Source organism: Trichosurus vulpecula, chromosome 7 (assembly GCF_011100635.1).
Source record: "Trichosurus vulpecula isolate mTriVul1 chromosome 7, mTriVul1.pri, whole genome shotgun sequence".
In the NCBI taxonomy this organism is placed as follows: Eukaryota; Metazoa; Chordata; class Mammalia; order Diprotodontia; family Phalangeridae; genus Trichosurus; species Trichosurus vulpecula.
In genome coordinates, this window is record NC_050579.1 from 61,101,121 (window position 1) to 61,124,059 (window position 22,939).

The 22,939-nt window shown below is 47.8% G+C and overlaps 2 protein-coding genes across 3 annotated transcripts; one reads left to right on the plus strand and one right to left on the minus strand.

The window, feature by feature from the left end:
• Window positions 1–3,262: 3,262 nt before the first annotated feature.
• LOC118858127 (glutathione S-transferase Mu 3-like) lies at window positions 3,263–8,489 on the plus strand. The gene is made up of 8 exons (XM_036768583.1): window positions 3,263–3,368; window positions 4,164–4,239; window positions 4,965–5,029; window positions 5,183–5,264; window positions 5,351–5,451; window positions 7,266–7,361; window positions 7,444–7,554; window positions 8,069–8,489. The coding sequence occupies exons 1-8, from the start codon at window positions 3,333–3,335 to the stop codon at window positions 8,162–8,164; spliced, it is 663 nt and encodes a 220-aa protein (XP_036624478.1). The 5' UTR covers window positions 3,263–3,332; the 3' UTR covers window positions 8,165–8,489.
• Window positions 8,490–12,019: 3,530 nt separating this feature from the next.
• Window positions 12,020–19,523, minus strand: LOC118857152 (glutathione S-transferase Mu 1-like). Of its 2 annotated transcripts, XM_036767794.1 has the most exons (8): window positions 19,482–19,523; window positions 19,014–19,089; window positions 18,263–18,327; window positions 17,986–18,067; window positions 17,526–17,626; window positions 14,674–14,769; window positions 14,451–14,561; window positions 12,020–12,109 (listed from the first exon to the last, which is right to left on the minus strand). In XM_036767794.1, the coding sequence occupies exons 1-8, from the start codon at window positions 19,515–19,517 to the stop codon at window positions 12,020–12,022; spliced, it is 657 nt and encodes a 218-aa protein (XP_036623689.1). In that variant the 5' UTR covers window positions 19,518–19,523. The 2 variants fall into 2 exon arrangements, with proteins under 2 accessions (XP_036623689.1, XP_036623688.1); XM_036767793.1 differs by lacking the exon at window positions 14,451–14,561 and having other exon boundaries at window positions 19,482–19,517.
• Between the last annotated feature and the right edge of the window lie 3,416 nt (window positions 19,524–22,939).

Below are 22,939 nucleotides of genomic sequence, written 5' to 3' on the forward strand. Positions count from 1 at the left end.
CCCTCTGACTCAGCAATACCTCTACTAGGTCTGCTTCCCTAGGTGATCGGAGAAAAGAGAAAAGAACCTATATGTTCTAAAATATTTATAGCAGCTCTCTTTGTGGTGGCAAAGAACTTGAAATTGCAGGGATGCTAGATCAATTGGGGAATGGCTGAACAAGTCATGGTATATGATTGTGATGGAATATTACTGCGCTGTAAGAAATGATGAGTTCAATGATCTTAGGAAACCATGGATAGATCTGCATGAAATAATGAAGACCAAAATAAGCAGAAACAAGAGAACGCTGTATGCAATAAAAGCAGGACTGTTTTAAGAACACCTTTGAGCAAATAAGTAATGTCGACTATTATTAATACCCAAATTAACCTCTAAGGTCCTGTAGAGGAAGATGCTACCTGCATGCAGAGAAAGAACTGGTAAACAGAAGTATGTGTGGAATGATTTTTTACATATATACATATTTGTGTGTAATGGTGACTATCTCTGGAGTTGAAAGGAGGAAGAAAAAGGGAAAAAAAGAAATTTACACCATAACTTTATTACATATTTAAAAGGAATAGCAAATTGTACATAACAGATTTGCAGTTTCATGTGCAATCCTCTTTTTATTATACTATGTTATGGAAATGCTTGTTTTATTCCATTGATTAAAAATAAAATAAAGAAATAAAATAAAACCCATAGACTTATACTTCCTACAGCCCACCCTGAATCAATGAATTAAATCCTGATCAAAAAAAGTTTTAGATCTTTAGCCTCCTCAGCCGTTCTATAGCATTCAACAGAGTCCTGAACTAGTCCACCAATGAACTAATCACTCAATGCACAAGGATTATTGGGTACTTGCTGTGCACCAAGCACTGTGCTGAGATTTGGGGATACAGACAACAAAGAGAGAACCTCAGCTCTCAAGAACTTACACTCTAATTGGGAGGCTAGCCATCTATCTATCTACCTACCTACTTTCCTATCTGTATTATGTATGTCTATTTAAACACATACACCCTACACACACTCAATGAATAGATGTTAGTTTTGGGAGGAAGGGCATTAGCAGCTTGAGGGATCAGGAAAGGCTTCATGAAGAAGGTGGGATTAGAGAGGAGTCTCAAAGAGAAAGAGGGATTCTGGGAGGCAAAAAGGAGGAGGGAAAGCATTCCAGGCATGGCAGATAGCCAGTGTAAAGGCATGGAGATGGGAGGTGGCAGAGATGGGAAAAGGAGGATCAAGGTAGGTCCAGTCTGGCTAGATCAGTGTGCATGAGATACTTAGAGAACCTGAGTTCCAATCCTGACTACCACTTATTAACCACATTGTAACCTTGTATATAACCTTACACAGATCACTTAACCACAGTCTTACTTTCCTCATCCTTAAAATAAAGATTATGCTACCCAAAATTATACATTAAAGCTGGGAAGAGGCGTTGGAGGCAGTGTGTTACAATGGAAAGAATCTCAGGTTCGAATCCTGCCTCTGATGCCTGAGTCACAACCTCCCTGAGCCACGTATTCCTTCATTTGTAGAATAAAAGAGTTGTGCTAGATATTTTTTAAGGTCTTCTCCAGCTGTGGGTCCATGATTCTATGACTCAAACCTACCTTTCACCTAGTAGATGTTTAATAAATCCCTGGTGAATTAAAGCCAGCTGGAAACTGTAAAGCACTACAATGATGTCTAATGTACTTGCCATCCTGTTTTCTTGAAATTCTTTCATTGTGTTCTGTTCCCCTCTGGCTTTCCTGAATATTCCTTTTCCTTCACTAGCTCCTTTCCTTCCTACTTCTCCCTAAATGTTGGTGTTCCCCAATGCTCAATCCTCACCCTTCTGCCCTTCTTTCTTTTGTCTAACTCAGAAACACTGTTGTTCACATAATGTCCATGGGAGATGCCAGACTTGGGAATCAGGGAGACCTGATTTTGAATCTCAACTCAGGCACTGGCAAAGTCACTTAACTTTCTTTTTTTCAGCCTCAGTCTCCTCTTCTGTAAAATGGACATAATAATAGCTTTAATACCTCCCCGGGTTGTTGTGAAATATGAGATAATATGAGATATATACAAATATGTATTAATTTGTATATATACATTACAAATATACATATAGAAATGAGATAATATACATAAAGTATTTTGCGGACTTTAAAGCCCTTTATAAATGCCAGCTATTATTAACTTCCTAGGAGCTCTATTGGTATCTTTATTTTGTCAAGCGTTTGAAGAAGTCCCCCAGCACAGTGTTTTGATCCCCATCCGGCAAACTTATTCGAGGCTCTAGGTAAAAACACTCACGGAGGCATGGCTCGGTTGGGATCCTCTTCACTGCGTCTCCACTCCCCATCCTCCACTCGACTTGCCCAAGCGATTTTCCTAAACTGAGCTCTGATCGTATCACTCCCCTGCTCGGTAAATTCCATTTGTTCTTTATGATCTCTGGTATCAGATATAAAGTCCTTTGTCTGGTTTTCAAAACCCTTCCTTACCTGGCCCCTTCCAACCCTTCCAGGCTTTTTATACCTTACTCCCCTCCTCGAACGCCACGATCCGGTGACTCTGACCTTCTGGCTGCTGCTACCAAACCACAACTGAACTCCCCATTCCTTGGCTTCTCACGATCTGTCCCCGGGTTCTAGAAATGCTTGTTCTCTCAGCCTTTGCCTCCTAGCCTCCCTCAAGACTCAGGCCAAAACTCATCCGTGCAGGAGGTTTCCATTGCTTCGGCCTTCTCTCTGTGCCTACCTCCCATTTACCCTGCAAGGATGTTAACAGCTGTTTACACGTGGTCTCCTCTATTAGAAGGTGACCTCCTAGAACGGGTTCCCCCCACACACACTTTTTGTATCCCCACCCTTTGGAATAGTGCCTGGCACAGACAGATATTAATAGATGCTTGTGGACTGAGCTAGCGATGTCCCCCGGCTCAGGACTCTAGGACTGAACATGTGTTCAGGAGGGTACGCTATCCTGGCCCCGGGAGCAGCGCTCTCCCAACAAGGTGGGACCGGAGGCTCGAGCTCGGGGTGGTACAAACATCTGCTCGGAGGCGCATCGGCGGCGCACGCACGTTTTAGGCACCCCGAAGGAAACTCGAGGTATGCGAAGGGTCTAAGGGGGTCCAGGACTTGAGCAGCTTCTATGGCGCACACCGGCCCGTTCAGAGCTCGGTACTCTGCCTAGGCCTGGAGCTCGGGGCTGGAGGCGGGGGGATGGAGAAAGGGAGGAGCCTAGATCTGCCCACCTCCCACTGGGCCTGCCCCCTTCTAGCTGGAGATAAATTCCCCCGCGTCCACCCTGGATTCAGTTACCTGATCCAGCCTGTTGACAACATGACTATGATCTTCGGCTACTGGGACATCCGCGGGGTGAGCGCCCTCCCAAGCCTGGGGGAGGAACGCGAGTAGCGGGGAGGGGGAACCCAAAGGGCTGGGCTTTCTCCGGGACCCGGGGCCCCGCTTTGTCTGGGCGGGGGGGGATGGGAGAACTCGTGGAGGGGGCGCGGCGGCCTGTAGCTGCAGCTGCTCCACCCGCCCTCGAAATGCTCCCCAGGCCTCAGTCCCTTCCAGCGATGGAGGGACGTAGGGAGGACTTCCCCACCCCTCTTGTGCAGCACGCAGTTTCGGGGTGGGGGCTAGAATCGGATTGGGGAGGGTCTGAGGATTCGGGAGCGCACCAAATGACTTCCTTTACCGAGTGCATTTCTCCCCTCCCCATCCCCTTTGACGTCCGTGGGCTTTTCTTGGAGGGGCCCCTTCCTACCAAGGGGCACTTGCTTTGCAAGTGAAATTAATTTCCACTCCTGCGCTCACTCCCTCCCTGTTAACAGCCAGCATCAACTGGCCACCATTCCCTTTACGCAGACTTTTACCGCCCTTTGACTAACTTAAAACTGCCCTAAGACTTTGGGGACTCGCTGTTTATACGATATTCTTTGACTCAGCTTGTGCCCCGGTAGAGGGAGGAGAGAATGCAGATGCTGCAGCATGGGGGAGTCGGGCTCCTTTGCTACGCCCACAAAAGTTAGGGCCCCCAGACTTATTCCGCAGAGTAGTGGTAGATGAGAGCTGTCTAATGAGGGTGGGGGGATGTGCCAAGAGGGGAAATAGGATCACTGAGAGGGAGTCTCCACTCCCTACCCTCACTGTCTGACCCCTCCTCAGCTGGCCCATGCCATCCGCCTGCTCCTGGAATACACGGATTCAAACTATGAGGAGAAGCTTTACCGTTGTGGGGAAGGTAAGTTAAGAGAGAAGGGAGCATTAATGAAATGCACCAGGCCCTGCCTGCCCTTTGCCTGCAAGGAGTCCTGGACCTTTCCCAAGGGGGCCAGGAAAAATGGCCATCCGTGATTGGAGACTGGCAAAAGTGCCCAAGTTAAAAATGGCTCTTTGCAAGACAACTCTGATCCATGATGCCTAGCAAGAGGGCAGGATTAGAAATCTGGGTCTATGGAGTTGCAGCTCAGTCTTTTTCCTGGCTCCTTGGACCTAGCAGAAGCTTCTCAGGCAGTCTTGGTGAGGATGGGTAAAACACGGGGGTGAGTCCAGCAGGGGTGGGGAAACTTAAGGTTTGAGCTCCATGTATGTACACACACACACCTCGAGGCCACATGGGGCCCTCTAGGCCCTCAAGTTTGGCCTTTGGACTGAATCCAAATTTCACAGAACAAATCCCCTTAATAAAAGAATTTGTTCTGTAAAACTTGTTTTCAGTCAAAAGGCCACACCTAGAAGGCCACAGGTTCCCACCCCTGCCCTTCTTTCCCAGATTAATTATCCCCTTTAGTCCCAAGATACCTTCCAAACAGAGCAGCCTGGGTATATGTGGCCCTGGGCTTCTCTGTCATTACTCAGCCTCTGTCAGGCCCAGAGAGCCTTCCGTTGCCTTTCCATGTCAGGTCTTGGTGAGAATGGGACAGAACTGTGGGGAGGTCTAGGGCTACTGCTGTTTCTTCCCCACAGCTCCTGACTATGACCGAAGCCAGTGGCTGGATGTGAAGTTCAAGCTGGGCCTGGATTTCCCTAACGTAAGTATCTGCCTCAGGGGAGGTGCTTCCAAATTCTTCTTGTCTCTCTGTGCCTTGGCTTGGTGGGGCCCTGTGGAGATTCAGGGCACTGGAGCAGAGGTGCCAAGGACCATCATTAACCGTTTGACTGACCTGTCCTTACTCTTCTTCCAGCTGCCATACCTGATTGATGGGGAACGTAAGCTCACCCAGAGCAATGCCATCCTGCGTTACATTGCCCGAAAGCATAACATGTGTAAGTTGTGGTGGGGAGGTAGTAAAGGAAGTCCCAAGCTCTCCAAGACTGGAATGATGAGGGGTAATCTTCCTGCCTGCCTACAGGTGGTGAGACCGAGGACGAGAAGATTCGCGTGGACTTGCTGGAGAACCAGGTCATGGATTTCCGTATGCAGCTGGTTCGGATCTCCTACAGCCCAGATTTTGTGAGTTTCTTCTATATAGGTTGGAATGGGGAAAAGACTAGGGGTAAAGACAGAAAGCAGGGTCTGTGGTTCCCAGAGGCTTCTTTCTTCCTCTATTTGTCTCCCTGATACCTGTTTCAGGGGCTTTCAGACCTGAGGGCCTAACCTAGGAATTGTGACTCTTAGGTGTTCTTACGGTAAATCACTTTGAGGTAAATGAAATGTCCAGCCCCACATTCAAGCTTCAGCTCCCCGGTCATTGTGGAGAGAGAACACTTTCTGGGGAGAAGGTAATCCAGTAATCAGCTTACTTTCCCTGTCCCAGCTGTTTGCTCCTACAAGGAAACTCCATTGTCCCACCGGGATTCTTCTCTTAGGTCCACTGAGGAAGGGGCTACAAATTGACACTTCTCCTCTATCTGGGAAACAGGCACACAGTAGTGGGGGAGTAGATGGAGGTGGGGGATTCTAAGGATTTTTAGTGCTCATCTAAACTGCAGGAAAGGCATGGGTTTAAAAGAAGGAACATGGGAAAGTCTTATAAAGTTGCGACGCTTCTTTAAAGTTTGTATGGAATTCAGGCTTTTTGGCAGTAATGGAGCAGATAATTCCTTTGACCTTCTAGCCTCTTTTCTTGGAGATCCCAGTGGTTTTAGTCAGTGGGCATCCGTCCCTTCTCCCAGCCTACTTTTCCCTCCCCTATCCAGTTTAGTTGTCTGGCTCATACCCACTAACCAGGTCTTCCTATGAGACCCAGCTTCTTTACATCTCATCATCATCATTGTCGTCATCATCATCATCCCTGGAGCCTGTCTGTTTGGCATCAGCTGTCTTCTTTCTTTTCAAACCAGCACCTCCCAGGTGGCCAGCCATTCTATTATAGGATCTTAGATTTGAAGATGGAAGAAATCTTAGAGGTTGTTTATTTTATAAATAAGGGTCTGAAGCCCAGAGAGGTCATAATAATAGCTGGTATTATATAGCACTTTAAGGCCCCCTTTCTCCTAATCTGGGTTCCCCAAGTCAGCGAGCATTTATTAAGCACCTATTGTGTGCCAGGTGCTATGTGAAGCACTCCCCTGCCCACATTTACAATCTTTGTGGATGGAGTTGATCAGTTACTCCAGACGTGGGGTACATTTTAAAATAGAGTGGGTAAGAATGTGGGGTAGTCATTTCTGCACCATCATGGTGGGTTGGAACTTACATGTTAACTGATTTGATCCTCATAACCACCCTCTGAGGTAGGTACTGCCTCAATTGTACCCTTGAAGAAACCGAGTCCGAGAATGCCTCAGTGATTTGGCCGCACAGTGTGGTAGGTGGCTGAGATAGAGTTTCAAACCCAGATCTTCCTGTCTCCAAGTCCTGGACTCTTCCTCATATCACCTATGATAGCTACTTAAATGACTTGCCGGTGGTGTGTCTAAGGGAAACTTTTTAAGTTCCCAATTCCTTTCGTAGAGTAGTAAGGCTGGGTACCTCATCACCAACCAAGCTATTACCTGACTCCAGTAATGAGCACCACCCACATCCCCAGATTCTTTTTGCTAAGTCATGCTTCCTTCAGGTAACCCCAAGGGAATGTTCTTACCATAATCCTATAATTGATTTCATGATGAAAAAAAATGTAGACATGTGGTAATAGAAAAAGGCAATTTTGCTATCAAAGATAGGGGAAGATTAGGCTTTCGTTCCTCCTTAGGGCAGAGAGTGCAAAGAGAGCCAGTTTTAGGGGAGGGCCAAGGGAAAGCTCATGGTCCTAGTCTTTGAGAGGAGAGCCAGAGGAAAAAGCAATGTGGTAGATGTTGACTGTTCATTTCCCTCTGATCCAGGAGAAACTGAAACCTGGGTACCTGGAGCAGCTCCCAGATCAGCTGAAGCTCTTCTCCCAGTTCCTGGGAAAGCGGACATGGTTTGCAGGGGACAAGGTAGGAGCCAGGGAAGGAAGGGAGGGACCTTGTTCCCTAGCAACTTGAGGGCCTTTCAATCTATGACATTTTCCCACCTTAGATCACTTTTGTGGACTTCATCGTGTATGATGTCCTAGACCAGAACCGAATGTTGGAACCCAAGTGCCTGGATGAATTCCCAAATCTGAAGGATTTCCTTGCCCGCTTTGAGGTAAAGATCTAGCTTTTCCTGTCCTCCAGTGCCAGACTCCCTCTTGTCATTCAGCTTGGGACCCTGAGGCCAGACGGGAACCAGCCCCTGTCCTCAATTGCCAATACTTTTCCTTGTCCCTGGAGGTAACCTGTGTAAAAGATTCCCTTTCTCTAAACCAGGCTCCTGTAGACTACCAGTAGTCTGCATGGGACGGGGGCAGCTAGTTACTCTAGGGGGATTTTGAAATGGAGTAGGTGAGGGTGTATGGTAGTCATTTTTTTTTTTTTTTGGAGAGGTGAGGTACAGTGGAGGACAAAGGCAATCTGACTTGCAGGCTCAATACTTGAGCTTAACCTCTGAGCCTCGGTCTTATCTGTAATGGGTTTAATACTCTCCCTACCTAAGGTGTTGTGCGGCCTGAAAAGCGCTGTATCTACAGAAGGTGTTTATTACTGTATTGAGGGAGAGTTGCTGCACTCTGTGTGGAAGTTAGGGTGTTGACTTTTTTTTCTCCCCTCTTGTTCCACCCAAGGCTCTGGAGAAGATCGCAGCCTACATGCGCTCTGACAGATTCTACAAGCTGCCCATCCATAACAAGATGGCCAAGTGGGCCAACAAAAGAGCTTAGCTATACCAAGACCCAGGCAGGAGAGGGGCTTTCCACATGCCTTTCTCTGCTCCGAGAGACCTGGTTTGCTTGCCAGGTTCCCCTGGCCCTGCCCTTGCTGTTTCTGAAGCGATGTTTCCCTCCAGCCTGCTCCCCGCTGTCCTAGCAATGGTTTAGGGGGAGGTATGGTCACTGAGGCAGGGGAAGGGCCTGAGGGCAGGGAAGACAGGTAGCTGCCAATGGGGCTAGAAGAAGGGCCTCACTCCATCCCCCCACCTCCCTCATTCCTTCCTGTAGCCTTATCAACTTGCTCTGGAACATTAAAAATAAACATGGATCTATGTGAGCTATGTGTCCATCTCAGTGATTGTGGGGAAAGGCACCCCAGGAGGAGTGGATAAAGAGGGAATGGGACTGGAGCGGTTAAACGACGCTCTGGAGACTTCTTCCACTGGGACCCTTATCCAGTGGTGACAGCTGCTGGCCTCTCCTGCCATCATTCAGTAAACATTTATTAAACACCTACTATGTGCCGGGCATGATGCTAAGCCCTGGGGATAAAAAAAGAAAAGCGAAAGACAATCCCTGCGCTCAAGGAGCTTACAGTCTGATAGGGGACACAATAAGCAAAATTACACAAACAAGCTATATATATGCAGGAGAAGTGGGGAACAAGAGGGAAGCTAAGTTTGTCAGAAGTCTCCCAGCACTGGCCCTCTAGCTCTCCCTGCTTGGTCCACTTAGGATTAGGCAGGCCCAGGCACAGCCCAGGGAGGAAAGAGCCCAAAGGAACCCAGCTAGACCCTATGTAACAAGGTTCCTGACCCCTGTTTCTAACAAATCATAGCAGCTATTTGGAGTATCTGAAATATCACCATCAATGACATTCCTTCAGGTCTTAAAAGTCATATCACCTATTAACACCCAAGGGGAGGAGGGGGATGGGAGGAGAGATTAGCTGGCAACCAGCTGACTTGGTAAGAGGACATAGGATTTCAGTTCGGTGTTAAAGAAGGGATAGGATTTCAATAAGCAAAGAAGGGGAGAGGAGGGCGTTCTAAGCTGGGGGAAAATGCTGCAACAGGGTTCACAAAGTGCAAAGTGTATCCAGAAGACCGAATAGACCAGTTTGGCTAGAATAGTGGATTTATATGCATGATAAAACAGCTGGTGCCTGTGTGGAGAACCTTGAGATGGGCTGAGAAATTTGAACTTCATGGTCAACATAATTAATTCCTGAGTTCTGATAGGCTTTCCTAGGCTAGCTCACTCTGAAATCCTTCCATTTTTACTGAATTATTCAGGATAGCCCTGACCCCAGGTTCAAGCCCCACCTCCAGGCCCCATTGTTGTCCCGAGGCCTTCCCCCCTCTGTTTCTAGGGGCCTCACAGCCTGGCAACAGCAGCATTCAAAGAAGGAAGGAAAACTAGAAAAGAAAGAAGAAACTAGGCTAGAGCTTTTAATTATCGAGAGCAGGCTGAGGGCAAAGAGGATTCTGATGGAAGAGAGGCTTTGTGTATAAAGGGGGAGGTTAGAAAAGCTGGCACTAAGGAGGGGCTTTTGAGCTCCATGGTCTTCCAGTAGCAACCCCATCCCTGCTGGGGGAGAGGAGCAGTTCCTACTTTCCGTAGGAGCATAGGACTCCACAGCTACCTTAGAGATGCTCTAGCCCCACCCCCACCACTACTCCCATCCCCATTTTACAGGAGAGGAACCAAGGCCCGTAAGCCACACAGCTAGGCGGTAATGGAGCTGTTTGCAAACAGACTCAATTCTGAATCCAGGGTCCAGTACTGGAAATGGGGCAGTACTTTAGGGAGCGCTAATAGCACCAGTGAGGGCTTCAAGCACCGCTCATTCCTCATTCCCTCTCACTTTCATATCCAATCTGTCGCCAAGGCCTCTTGGAAAGATTTCATCTCTCAGATTTGTCCTCTTCTGTCTTCTGACCACTCTGTGCACACCCTTATCACCTCACATACAGATTATTGCAATGGCTACTATGGGTCTGCCTGCCTCGCTCCAATCCATCCCCCTTCACCATTAAAGTGATTTTCCTAAAACTCAGGTCACCTCACCTACTCAATATACAAAATCTTCTGTTTAGCATTCAAAAGCCTCCAACACACATCTTTCAGCTCTTCTTATACCTTATTCCTGCCCCCCCACCCCCACCCCAGACATATTCTTAGATCCTGTGACACTGTCCTCCTGGCTGTTCCATGAACTGACCCTCTGTCTTTCAGCTGCCAGCATTTTCTCTACCCCTCCCCCTTGCCCTCCCTCCTCATTCTACCTCCTGGCTTCCCATGGTTCCTTCACGTCCCAAACTAAAATCCCACCTTCTTACAAGAAACCTTTCCAATCCCTCTGAATTCCAGTGCCTTCCCTCTGTTAATTATTTCCCATTTATCCCGCAGGTAGCTCGTTTGTTCAGAACTGTTTGTGTATTGTTCCCCCATGAGTTTGTGAATTCTTTACCATCTTTTTGCTTGGCTTTGCACAATGTCTGGCCTGTAATAGGCACTCAATAAATGCCCAGTGACTGAGCCTATCTCTTCAGCAGTGCCCACTCTATGGGCCTGGAAATTTTGCAAGGTCCTAGAACAAACTTCCTCCCCAGCAACCCAGATGAGCCTCCCTCATCCTCCCCACCTCCCACCCCTTGCCCCAGTTGCAAAAATTATTGGGATCAGCTTTGGCAATGTTCTTCCCACCAGAGGATGAGATGTTCTTGCTCTGATACTCCATCCATCGACGCAGTTACTCTCTTCTACAATGCATATAACTCATCCCCTCTTATCTTGTGCACCTTTTGTCCTTGTTCTCCCATAAGACCTCTAAGGGGCCCCCACAATGTGCCAGGGCCCTTCCTTCTACCTTTCTTGTCATTGTGTGGATATCAATGGAGCGAAAAGACTGTCCACAGCTTCCGGTCACACCTCTCAGATGCCACCCTTTTCATCCCTTCCCGTTCTCAGTTGGTAATGCATTGAGCCCACCCAACATCCCACCATGTGCCTCTCCATTGTCCTCTCCCTCCCACACCTATTCCCTAAAAAAAATTCCTGGGACAGCAAGGAACCAGGCTCGGCCCAAGAAGACAAGGGCCTCTGAATTTACATGGGGTCATTCACTGGAATGAGTTGCTGGGATTAGAGGAAGTGGTAAACATGGAAGTGATGATGAAGATGGATGGTTGTGGGAGAGACCAGGTACTTACAAACTGTCTGAACCGCCTGACACTACCCCCACCCTCCCTATCCCTGCTCCTCCCACCCTCACAGGTGCCTGGGTTCAGTTTATAAAGCTGTAGAGACACTGACGGTGAGAGGAACATCCAAGTCTTTCCCAAAGGACTCCTCCTGCCCACTGTGGTGTGATGGTTCAAGGGAAGGGGCCCAGAAAGAGAGACAAAGAAGGGATCTTGCTAGCTCAAAGAGGTCTTTGGTCCATACCCTGGAAGGCAGGTGCTGTTTCTATCCTCATTTAATAGTTGAGGAAACAGACAAGCAGAGATTAAGTGACTTGTCCAGGGTCATACAGCTACTAATCATCTGAGGCTGGATTTGAACTCAAGTCTCCTGACTCCAAGCCCAGCACTACATCCTCTGCACCCCCTTACACAGGGGAGTGAAGAAGGACCTGGCAGAGATAAAGGTGAGGCCCCTGGAGAGAAGTAAAGGGGTTGGCAGATGGGTTAGACGGCTGAAGGGTAGAAAACCAAATTCAAAATGAAAAGCAGAGGAATAGTTACGGCGCTTTATTAGAAACCCCGTGCTCCCAGGTGAGGGCCAGGAATCTTCTTATCAGCCCTCCACTGCAGCTGGATCAGTGGCGGCCATTCCTCCCAGGCCTTTGGTCCATGTGGGTCACTACTTATTACCCCAGCAGGCTATCTTTGCAAAGATTGGATAGGGCTGGCAGCGCTCGGAGGCTAAGTAGGCAGCGATACTACTCAGACTCTGGTGGGAGGAGACAGAAGACAAGGCTTGGTCTCCCAGTTCTCCACCTCTCTCACCCTTGCCACCCTGAGATAAGAACCCCAGCAGTCACCGCACAGGCTCAGTAGGCCCACTACCAGGTCCTAGGCTTGCAGCCTGGGGCTTGGAGTGGGCAGGGGAGAAGAGACCCGACCTTGAACAAGCCAAGTGTGAGATACCAGTCGGCTGCTGGAACAGGAAGGAGAGTCATCTATAGTGTGGTCCTTGATTCTAATACCAGTCACTGACATCTGTGGCACCACAGGCCTGGGCCCATTAGGAAACGATGGAATAATCAAGGCCAGAAACCTCCTCTATCTCAATATAGGCATTGATTTTCAACAAACCTAGCCTTCTCCTCCTCATCCTCCTCAGCCAACTTATGCCCACACAAGCAAGAGCAAGATGCCTAGACGAAAACCCTTCAATGCTCATCATGGCTGCGGCTACCAACAGAATTCTCTCCAGAAACGGAGCCCTCCTCTCATAGCATATAGGATGGGGAGCTGGAAGAAGGAACCTTAAGCAATCATCCAGACCAACCCCCACCTCATTTTTTCAGATATGGAAAATAAGGCCCAGAAAAGTCAAGTGAGTTGCCCAAAGTTACACAGTTACCAAGTACCAAAGCTGGATTCAAACCCAGTGTTCATTCTACCCCCAAGGCATTCAGCATAGCCTATAAGCCCAGCTCCTTCCAGCCTGAGCCAAGGTCTCTGGCTGTCCAAAAAACAAACAAACAAGATTCTTAAGAATTCTGCCCTGCAGGCTTCTCTCTCCAGTCAAAGTCTGAACTCTTCCTTCTGGGAAGCCCTGAAATAAAATGAGGCAGCAGGGTACCTTCTGCCAGGCTTCTTTTTGTCCCCCTGCTCACAGAAGGATTCCCTCAACCAGAAGATCTCCTTGGCAAGTGGCCCAGATTAACTCAAGTTCCCTGCCAGATCTTGCCTTAAAGAAAGGATTACCATCTGAACTGTTTGTTCTTGATGACAATGGTCTTTCCATAGATATTTTGTCTCTCCCCTCCCCCAAGATTACCTTGCAAGGACAAATTTCCCACCATCTTGCAATAATCCAGCTTTAGCCCTTCACAAATCAGCATCTACAAGCCTTTCCTTCCACTTTTAACAGGCAGAGATGGCTTCACTCGACATCAAAAGGGGTACGGATAGATGACAGTCAACAAATATTTAAGTGTTTACTGGGTTCCCTGAGCACCACAGACGCAAAGAAAGGCAAAAAACCCAAAACATCGTGAGGCATTATGGTATAATAGTTAGGGAGCTGCTCTACAAGCCAGGAAGGATCTAGGTTCAAGTCTCACCTCAGACATATATCTGACTCATGGTCCCACTGAACCTATAAGTCCATCAGTTACAAAGAAGTGCTGACCCGGGTGGGAAGAGGGAGTTTCTTCACCTGGGAGTTTCTGAAGCCAGGGAAATCTCAAGTTCAGTCTCTGTCCCTTATAGGGATAGTGCACCGTCCTGATGTCCTTATTTTTGTAATTAAGTGATAGAGTGAATGTCTCTTACCTGAAAGTCCACTGAAAATGACTTAAAACCTACCACAACTTAACTGCCCAAAGACATTTAAATCTTAACTCGGAGTTGGAAAACCCGGGTTCTAGGCTAACTACCTCCCTGAATAACAACCGGTAAATCACTGACACATGTGGACTTCAGTTTCCTTCTAGACCTTTTTAAAAAAAAATGTAATCTCTGACATAGAAAACACCAACCCAATAAGTTAAAATGTGTTTGGTGGAAGAGAAGGGCAGAGAGCCAGCTATTCAGAACGCCATCAAAAATCTGAATTCAGCACCCCATGGATATGAATACAAGCAAGCCCTAACTCCAACAGCACAATTCCTATAACTTTAGCAATTCTACAGAAACAGAAACTAGGATTCAGTTATCCTCTGTCCCCAAACAGACTAGTTCAGCCTAAAACTCTCTTCCTCCACTAAGGCCACCCACAAACCACCACCCCCCCAGGAATAAAGTAACTCTGACCGTAGGCCCCAGGCTGCTCCCTAAACCCTGCCTGCCCCATCCATATCAACCCCAATGACGCTCCCACCCAGAAAACTGAATTCAACATCCGCTCGACCCCAGGCAGTCAGTCACTGGGGAACCCAAGCCAAGGAAAAGAACCTGGGCCTAGTGGCCTCAAGAAATGAGCACACGTAATAACTGGTTGATTTGTCTAACAGGGGCCTGGCAAGGAGCCCAGCACAGCCTGTCCACTCCACCCCTCCAGGCCCCAGGGACACATCAGAGAGGGAATACAGCCTCAGAAGGTGGAAGGGTGGAGGTATCACCTCGAATCGATCTAAGAAAGCCTTGAGGTTTGTGAAGTCGTCCAAGCAGCAGGGGTCAAACTTTCGGTTCTGGTCAAGGACATCATACACAAGAAAATCCACATAAGTGATCTGGCAGAGGGAAAAGAAGGGAAGAGTCAAGTCAGAGAGATTCTTCTGCTCCTTGCTTAGCTCCCAATGAGAAAAAAAAATGCCCAACTCTCTCCTCTTTCTTCAGACTCACCTTATCCCCTGCAAACCACGTCCACTTCCCCAGAAACACGGAGAACAGCCTCAACTGCCCCGGAAGCTGCTCCAGGTATTCAATTTTCAGAATTTCCTGGGAAAGAAAAAAAAAAGATTGATCAAAGCCATCCACTGATAAGGAGGGAGCTTCCCTGAGGCCTGATGCTGACTCTCCTCTAGATCTCTGCTTGGGCCCCGGCCAAAGCATGCATACACCTGACCCCTGGCAACTCTCTCCAAATGGAGTGTTCCTCTCCCTCCTATGAGACTAAAATCAGGGCCCTGGTGAGAGGTGAGATAGACTCAGACCCCGTAATCCCAGATCTCATAGATTTAAAGCTAGAACAGATCTCAGAGTTCCTCCAATCCTACCCCTTCATTTCTCAGATGAGGAAACTGAGGCACAGACAAATAACTTGCCCCAAATCACTCAGGGAATAAAGTGAGATCTGAACCAGCAGATTCGATGGTCTTTCTACTACATCAAATTCAAATGTTGCATTGTATTGTTATTTATTTTTATTTATTGTTATTTATTTTATTTTTATTGTTATTTATTTTTGTTAAACATTTCCCAATTATGCTTTAATCTGGTTTGGGCTGCACTGGGCCAGCCCCCAGTTCAACACCTCTAGATTTACTACACAGTGCTAAGTGTTGAAACCTGAAATAAATCAATTACCATGAGATGAGGAATCAAGTGTCTTTAATTGAGATGACAGGGCAGCAAACCTGGTACTGTGGGGGATATCCAGTGGATTTCCCAAACAGAGAGATCCATGGAAAAGTTTTTATAATTTCAGGAGGAGGGGGGAGGAGATAGGTGAGGTAGCAAGGCCTGGTCATGAGATCCCAGTGGCCCTCGGCAAACAGGGCAAGGAAAGTCACTTCATTCTGGCTGTTTTGCCCTTCATGTCAGGAATCCCAAAGAAAGCAGGCAAGGACACTTGAAGCTGAGATCCAGCTGGAGCTGGGCTTGCCACAAGGCAACATATGGAGGAGGACCCAGGGTGTGATTCAGCCCAATCTAATCTGAAGGACAATACTGGGATTTTGATATTTCCATGGTGACTAAAAGGTTTAGGTGATAGGATCAACAATTTTCTGTCATTACAGTAACAATTATATTAACAGTTTTGTCACTGATATGACATAAGAGGAAGAATTGTAAAAGGAAAGGAGGAGGGAAGGAAAGGAGTAAGGGAGAAAGGGAGGGAGGAAGGAAGGAAGGAAGGAAGGAAGGAAGGAAGGAAGGAAGGAAGGAAGGAAGGAAGGAAGGGATGGACTTATTAAGTGCCTGCCATGTGCCAAGCACTGAGTAAGCACTTTACAAATATGGTATCATTGGATCATCCCAAAGATAACCTTAGAGGGAAGGCGAGAGCACCTGGGGAAGGTCTCCTGCATGTGGTGTCTGAACTGAGTCTCAAAGGATTCCTTAAGAGGTGGAAGAGAGGGGGAAGATCATCAGGGAAAGCCAGCCCAAAAGCAGGGAATGAAGAAAGTGTTTTTTGAGAAGCAGCAGGTGGGCCTATAGCTGGATTGTGGCGTGTGTAGAGGGAAAGCAGTTTAAGAAGTCTAAAAAGATAGGGTAGGAAGGGGCCAGCTTGTGAAGGAGGGCTTTGATCAATTCTGACTCATGACTTGGAAGATGGCAATGTTAGGGCAGACTGGTCAAAAGGCAAGGATGAGTTAAGGGGTGGCTAGGTAACAAAAGTCTGGCACCATCCAGGCTGGATGGAATCCCAAAGCCGAGGGTAGAAGGTGAGTGGAGGCTTTCCTGGCCTCACCAGCTGCTGATGCCTTCTCACAGATCACCTACCGGCAGCTCTTTTGGTCTTCACCCAGTTATTTACATGTGGCTTCTTCCACTAAAATGAGAGCTTCTTGAAGGAAGAGGCTATTTATGCTTTTCTTTGCATTGCTAGCATTTGGCGTACAATGTTTGGCATAGAGTGAGCATTTAACAAATACTTCTTTACTGATTGGCTGACTGGAGAGAATGTGGAAGAAAGGGGGGAGACAAAATGACGTAGCAGTTGAGATAGTCTACAAGCTGCCGAGGCAGCTAACATTATTATTATTGTTATTAATAATAAGAACAATGAATTTAATGATCAGTTACTAATAATACAGTAATCAGCATGCTTGAAGGAAGGAAACAAGCTTGCCTGGAACATGCTAAAATGCTTTGCAAATAATTATCCTCATTTTACAGATGAGGTAAACTGAGGCAAATAAAGGCGAAGACTTGGCTTGCCCAGAGTCACATAGCTAGTAAGTGTCTAAAGCTGCATTTGAACTTGGGTCTCCCTGTCTCCTGACCCAGTGCTCTCTCCACTATCCTACACACACAGTTGCCTCTAGAGAGAGCACTGGGAGGAGAGAGAGACCTATATTCAAATTCTACCTCCAGCCCTTACTAGCTGGGTGACTATGGGCAAATTACTTAACCTGAGATTCAGTTTTCTTATCTGCAAAATGGGGACAAAAAAAATATGGTTGTTTTCGACGTGCTAATCAAATGAGATAATGTATGTCTGGAAATCCTTAAGTAGTCTGAAAATGTCAGTTATCATAGCTGATTTTATGAAGGCTTTATGTCCTAACAAAGCCCTTTGGGCAGGACCTTGCTCCTAGTCCAGCTCCTCTGTTACACTGACAGATAAGGGTTAGGAAGATAGGGAAGGAAGACCCCAGCACAGCCGGCACCCTCCACCCCCCCCACACACACACACACAAACACACACACAGATCCTAGGGCTAGATATCTTAGCCCTGGCCCATGCTCCTTTCCTGCTCCCCTCTCTCAGCCCTAGGACCAGCCCAGTCCTTTCGAAGGAAACTCACAAAGTTTGGGTTGTGGCAGACTCGGGACAGCTGCAAGCGGATGTCCATGACATGGTTCTCAAGCATATCCACTCGAATACATTCTTCCTCAGTCTCACCACCTGCAGGTGGAGAGGATGAATAGATATATTCATTATCTTAGGAGGTTTTCAGGATCCTCTGACACCTGGAGTAGTCAGGCGATACCTTGGTTCTTCAGATCCTGGCTCCAACACTTCCTACCTATGTGAACCTGGGGTAGTACATCATTTCACCTTACTGGGCTCTAAGCTGTGCCATTTGTAAAAATGGGAGAGTGCTACTGGCCCTCCTTGTACTACACCTCCCAGGGTTTTGGAAGGAAGGGGCATTTTGTGCAGCCTTAAAACATGAGTGAGGTCAGCAACTCAGGTCCAGGACAGCAGCTCCTAAAAGTCAGGCTCTCCTCACCATCTCAATATGCCCCGCCTCTCTCACTCACACAGGTTGTACTGTCGGGCAATGTAGCGCAAGATGGCATTGCTCTGGGTGATCTTGTGGTCCCCATCAATCAGGTAGGGTAGCTGCACAAATAATAGGGACAGGTCAGACAAATGATAACTAATGACAATCCCTGGGCCCTCACACCTCTTCTCCCCCCACCCCCCTTATGGGACTGAGATGCTACTTGTAGACCCTGGGGAAAAGGTGGCATTTAAGCCAGGAAAGGGGGAAGGAAATGGAGGAAAGGAGGCATCTTCCCTGATGCAGACACCTACGTTAGGGAAGTCCAGGCCCAGCGAGAACTTCACATCCAGCCATTGGCTTTTGTCAAAGTCAGGAGCTGCAAGGAAGAAGAGGGAGTAACCCCACCCAGATCTCCCCCAACCAGAGTTCTATCCCTTTCTCACCAAGACCCCACATAGAGTGGCAACAAGGGAAGGCTTCTGGGCCTGGTAGAGTCTCAGGAAAGACAAAAAAGTCCCTGGGGCCTCACATACCCTCCTTGGGAGATATCTTAAGAATAAAAGGGGAATAATTAATACTAATAACAGTAATAGCTAGCATTTACATGGCACACAGTAGGCACTGTGCTAAGCGCTTTTTAAATATTGTTTCATTTGATCCTCCTATCAACCTTGGGAGCCTTATTTTAAACAGTTGAGGAAATTGAGGCAAACTGAAATCCAGTGATTTGTTCTGGGTCAGACTGCTAGTAAGTTGTCCAGGACCAGCCCAGAGCTCTATCCTCTCAGTCCCTCAGAAAGGAGACTTGGGAATAATAAGCTCCAGACCAATGAATCTCCCTCCCTCGCCCTGCACCCACCCCCCAGTCTTCTTCCTGTTGTCTATGGAGGGAGGCAGCCCTGAGCTCCACCTGGATCAGAGGACCGAGATCACAGATTTGGAGCTGGAAGGGGCAGCAGGCCCTGATCTGTGGTGCCAGTGCTGGCCGCAGGCCGGGAGGTCCCAGACCTGGCTTTGCACACCTAGACTGATACAGCCCCACCTCCTCCATCTCTCCATTACCATCCCCAAAATGGTACACCTTCTCTTCATAGTTTGCGCCGGTGTACTCCAGGAGCAGGCGGATGGCGTGGGCAAGCTGCAGGGGCGAAGCCAGGGCAAGGGAGTAAGCTGAGGCAGGGGGACTCCCCACAGTCCTCACTGTGCTCTGGGACCCCTGCCCATGGTGGCAGGGGAGGCAGATGGAGTTGGGTCCGGGATTAGAGGGAGAGCCTAAGGGATCGGCCTCAAGAACTGCCCCGCAGAGGTGGAGGGTGTCTGTCCCCCTCCCCAAGGGGCGGCCGAAGAGGTAGATTAAGGGGAATGGATGTCTGTCCCCCTCCCCAAGGTACTGCCGACAAAAGTAGCCTAAGGGGGACGGGGGCAGGTCTGATCCACCAGGCTACCCAGCCCCTGCTGGGGCCCAGGGCTGAACGGGGAGGAGAACCGAGAACGGGCTTCTTCCGCGGAGGCCGAGGGCGGTCGGCTCACCCCGCGGATGTCCCAATAGCCCAGGATGATAGGCATGTTGGGGGTTAGGGTTGTAGGCAAGGAGCCGGATCTCCAAGAACGCCCGGGGGAGAAGCTTTTATACCTGGGTCAGAGGGGCGGGGAGAGGCGGGGATTGGGCGGGGGTGGGGCGGGGCGGGGCAGGGCGGGGCCGGGGCAGAGCAGCCTCCGCTCTGTTCCGCCCCGCAGGGCGGAGCGCGCGGACACCACCCCCAGCTCCTCCCCACAGACGCACTTACCAATATGCTCACACACACACCGCCCCCCCAGCTCCTACCCACCCAAACGCTCTCGCTCACACCCCCAACTCCTCCCCTCCCGCTCACACCCAGCTCCTCTCATCAGTGATAACATACACACTCACCTCTGCCCCCCACCCCGAGATCACGCACCTACCCCCAACTCCTACCCACCAACGCTCTCGCTCACAGCCCCAACTCCTCCCCGTCACACTCGCACTCAGACCCCCATCTTCTGCCCCCATAGTCACACTCACTCACACCCATCTCCTTTTCTCCACTCCCCCAGCTCCTTCCCCAGACACACTCATAAACACACACACACACACACACACACACACACACACACACTCACTCACTCCCAGTTCACCCCTCCCCCTGCCAGCCCCTACTGCAGCTCAGCTCTAGCAGGGCTCTCTAAGCGGCGACTGCACCCTCCTCTTTCCCCCACCCCAAGAACAGGAACAGCAAGAAATAAAGGGACATTTGTTGGCTTTCCCAGCCCCCGGAGGGAACAAAAAGCTGAGTCCTTGAACCATTAAAGAGAAAAAGGCCTTCTGCTGGGACTTGTAGTTAGGTGGGGCATCGGAGATGAAAGAAGACGGAAGCCTAGAGAAGGGAGTGACGTGACCAGGTCACACCAAGGCACCTTGGCAGGTTCTTAATTGTGGGGCTCAGCGGGAGCTAGCGAGATGTTATATGTAAGGGACAATCAACATTAGCAATTGTTAGACTTGTTTGTTTCCAAAGCTACCGGTCCTTTTCTTTCTCTTGAGCCGTACCAGCTGATATAGCCCCAGAATCTAGGCACAAGACCCCTGGAGCTTTCTCCAATTACCACCAGCTTCCCGGGCCGGGGGGTTTACTTAAAGACATTCTGGAGAGCCCTAGTGAGGTCCGCCCCATACTACATATTTTATCTTGGGAGAGAGACCAGAGCAAAGAAGAGAACCGGTGGAGATGCAGAAAGGTCCTGAGACGGGGAAGCTCAGACAGACTCTGAACCTGTCCGTCAACGGAATCTTCCCGGGGTAAGGGCAGAATTGAGAACTTGAAAAAAATAGAGAATTTTGAAACTATCCCTGTGGGGAAAAAAAGCAATAGAGAAATGCTAAGACATAAATGACAAAAATTGCTTAGTAGCAGGGAAGAGTCAGAGCATATATATAATATATATTAATAATATATTAATATTATAATATATTAATATAATAATAATAAAGCACATGTATGTCTATTAGTCGTGTCTGACTCTTCGTGACCCCATTTGGAGTTTTCTTGGCAGAGATAACAGAGTGGTTTGCTATTTCCTTCTCCAGCTCATTTGACAGATAAGGAAACTGAGGCAAACAGGACTAAGTGACTTGCTAAGGTCACACATCTAGTGAGTGCCATCTCTGAGGCCAGATTTGAACTCAGGAAGATGAGTCTTCCTGATTCCAAGCCTAGTGCTCTATTCACTTCACCTAAATTTAGAACTGGAAGGGGTGCTGGAGGTCATCTAGTCCAACCTTCTCAGTTTCCTGAGGAGGTAACTGAAAGCCATGAAAAGAGAAGTGATGTCACACAGGTAGTAAGTAGCAGAACTGAGATCTGAATCTAGACCCTCAAGTTCCAAATGTAGGGTTCTTTCCATTCTACCACCCTGACTCAACGCCAACAGCTATAAGCCTGTATGTGGGTGTAGGCCTGCCCATGTGGATATATTTTCATGTATCTGAAAGTTCTCTATATACTCACATGCTTGCTTGCATAACAAACCCTTTGAGGTCATGGAGAGTACTTCAGACCATAATCCTTACATCAGAGACTTTCATGAAATGAAGGCTCCAAGTGGATACATTTGGGGCAATTTCCAACCCTCCTCAGTCAGAGGACCTGGATCCAAATCCTGCCTGTAACTCTTACTATCGATGTGACCTTGGTCAACTCACTTCATCTCGGTTTCTTCATCTGTAAAATGACAGGGTGGGACTAGATGGCCTCTGAAATCCTTCCCAGCTCTAAATCTATGATCTTTTGCTATGATCTCACAAAAACAAAAAACCTGTAACTATATAATATATATATGTATATATATATATATATATGTGCGTGTGTGTATGTACATATACATATATATGTGTGTATATATATATATGTGTGTATATATACACATATATATGATACCCCTCCCCACCACCTCACCTCATCCCACCCCACCCCTTCAGCAGGGCAATGTTGGCACAGCTAAACTGAGCTAGAAGGCTACTCCTTTTCAGAGGCAAGCACCTTCATGTAGGTTGTCACTACTTCTTAATTCTTCTCCATCGCCATGACTTTCTCTCCTGTGACTCCCTCAGCTCTACCCCTCTACCCCTCTGCCTCTTTTCCTTTCAAACCAGACAATGGAGAGGGATAATGACCCAGCCACCTGCAAACATTCATACCAGCTCCAGCTTGTCACACACAGCCTTCCCTCCACCAAAATTACTGGCTCATTATGAAGATAGATCTAAGTCTACATTTTTTTTTTCTCTCCCTGCTCTGAAAAGTTACCCAAAAATGAATCAAAAACTCTTTTATTCTGGTGTTCCTAGCCAGGAAAATTGCCATGGGGAATATGAATATTGAAGTAATCAAATTATTGGTTTCTCTCTTTTTCTTCCCCCTACTGCTTTTCTCAACTGCATTCATACAAAGACACACCCAGGTCAGTAATGCAATGATTAAGCATATTTTCCTTAGAAAGCCAATTTTCAAACAAAAATAGAAACAAAAATCAAACTCTTAAGACATGGAGATACAGGAGACAAGCATACTCTCCTGGAGTGGCAAAGGGGATGAAAGAGTGTGAGGAATCACCAACCTTGAGCTCAGCACTTTGAACAATTTCCACAGACCCAGGGTCTGTTCTGTTACAGCAGTGCATATCCAGGGATGTGCTCGTGAAAGTTTTAACAACCAGCTCTACTGGAGAAAAAAAAAAACAACTGTAGGTACAATAATACTCTTTCAAGTTTAATCTGCTTTATTAGCATTTTCACCGTCATTTTCTTAGGTCTAGGCAATCCACAAAACAATAGACCAAGCCCTGATTTACTGTAGCTTTTGCAAATTTCCAAGGTGAAAATGTTCACACTAAAAATTTAACAATCAGTTCTACTTGTTTAGATCAGCTTCAGTACACCCCATTTTGAATATATAGTACTTGTCCTGTAA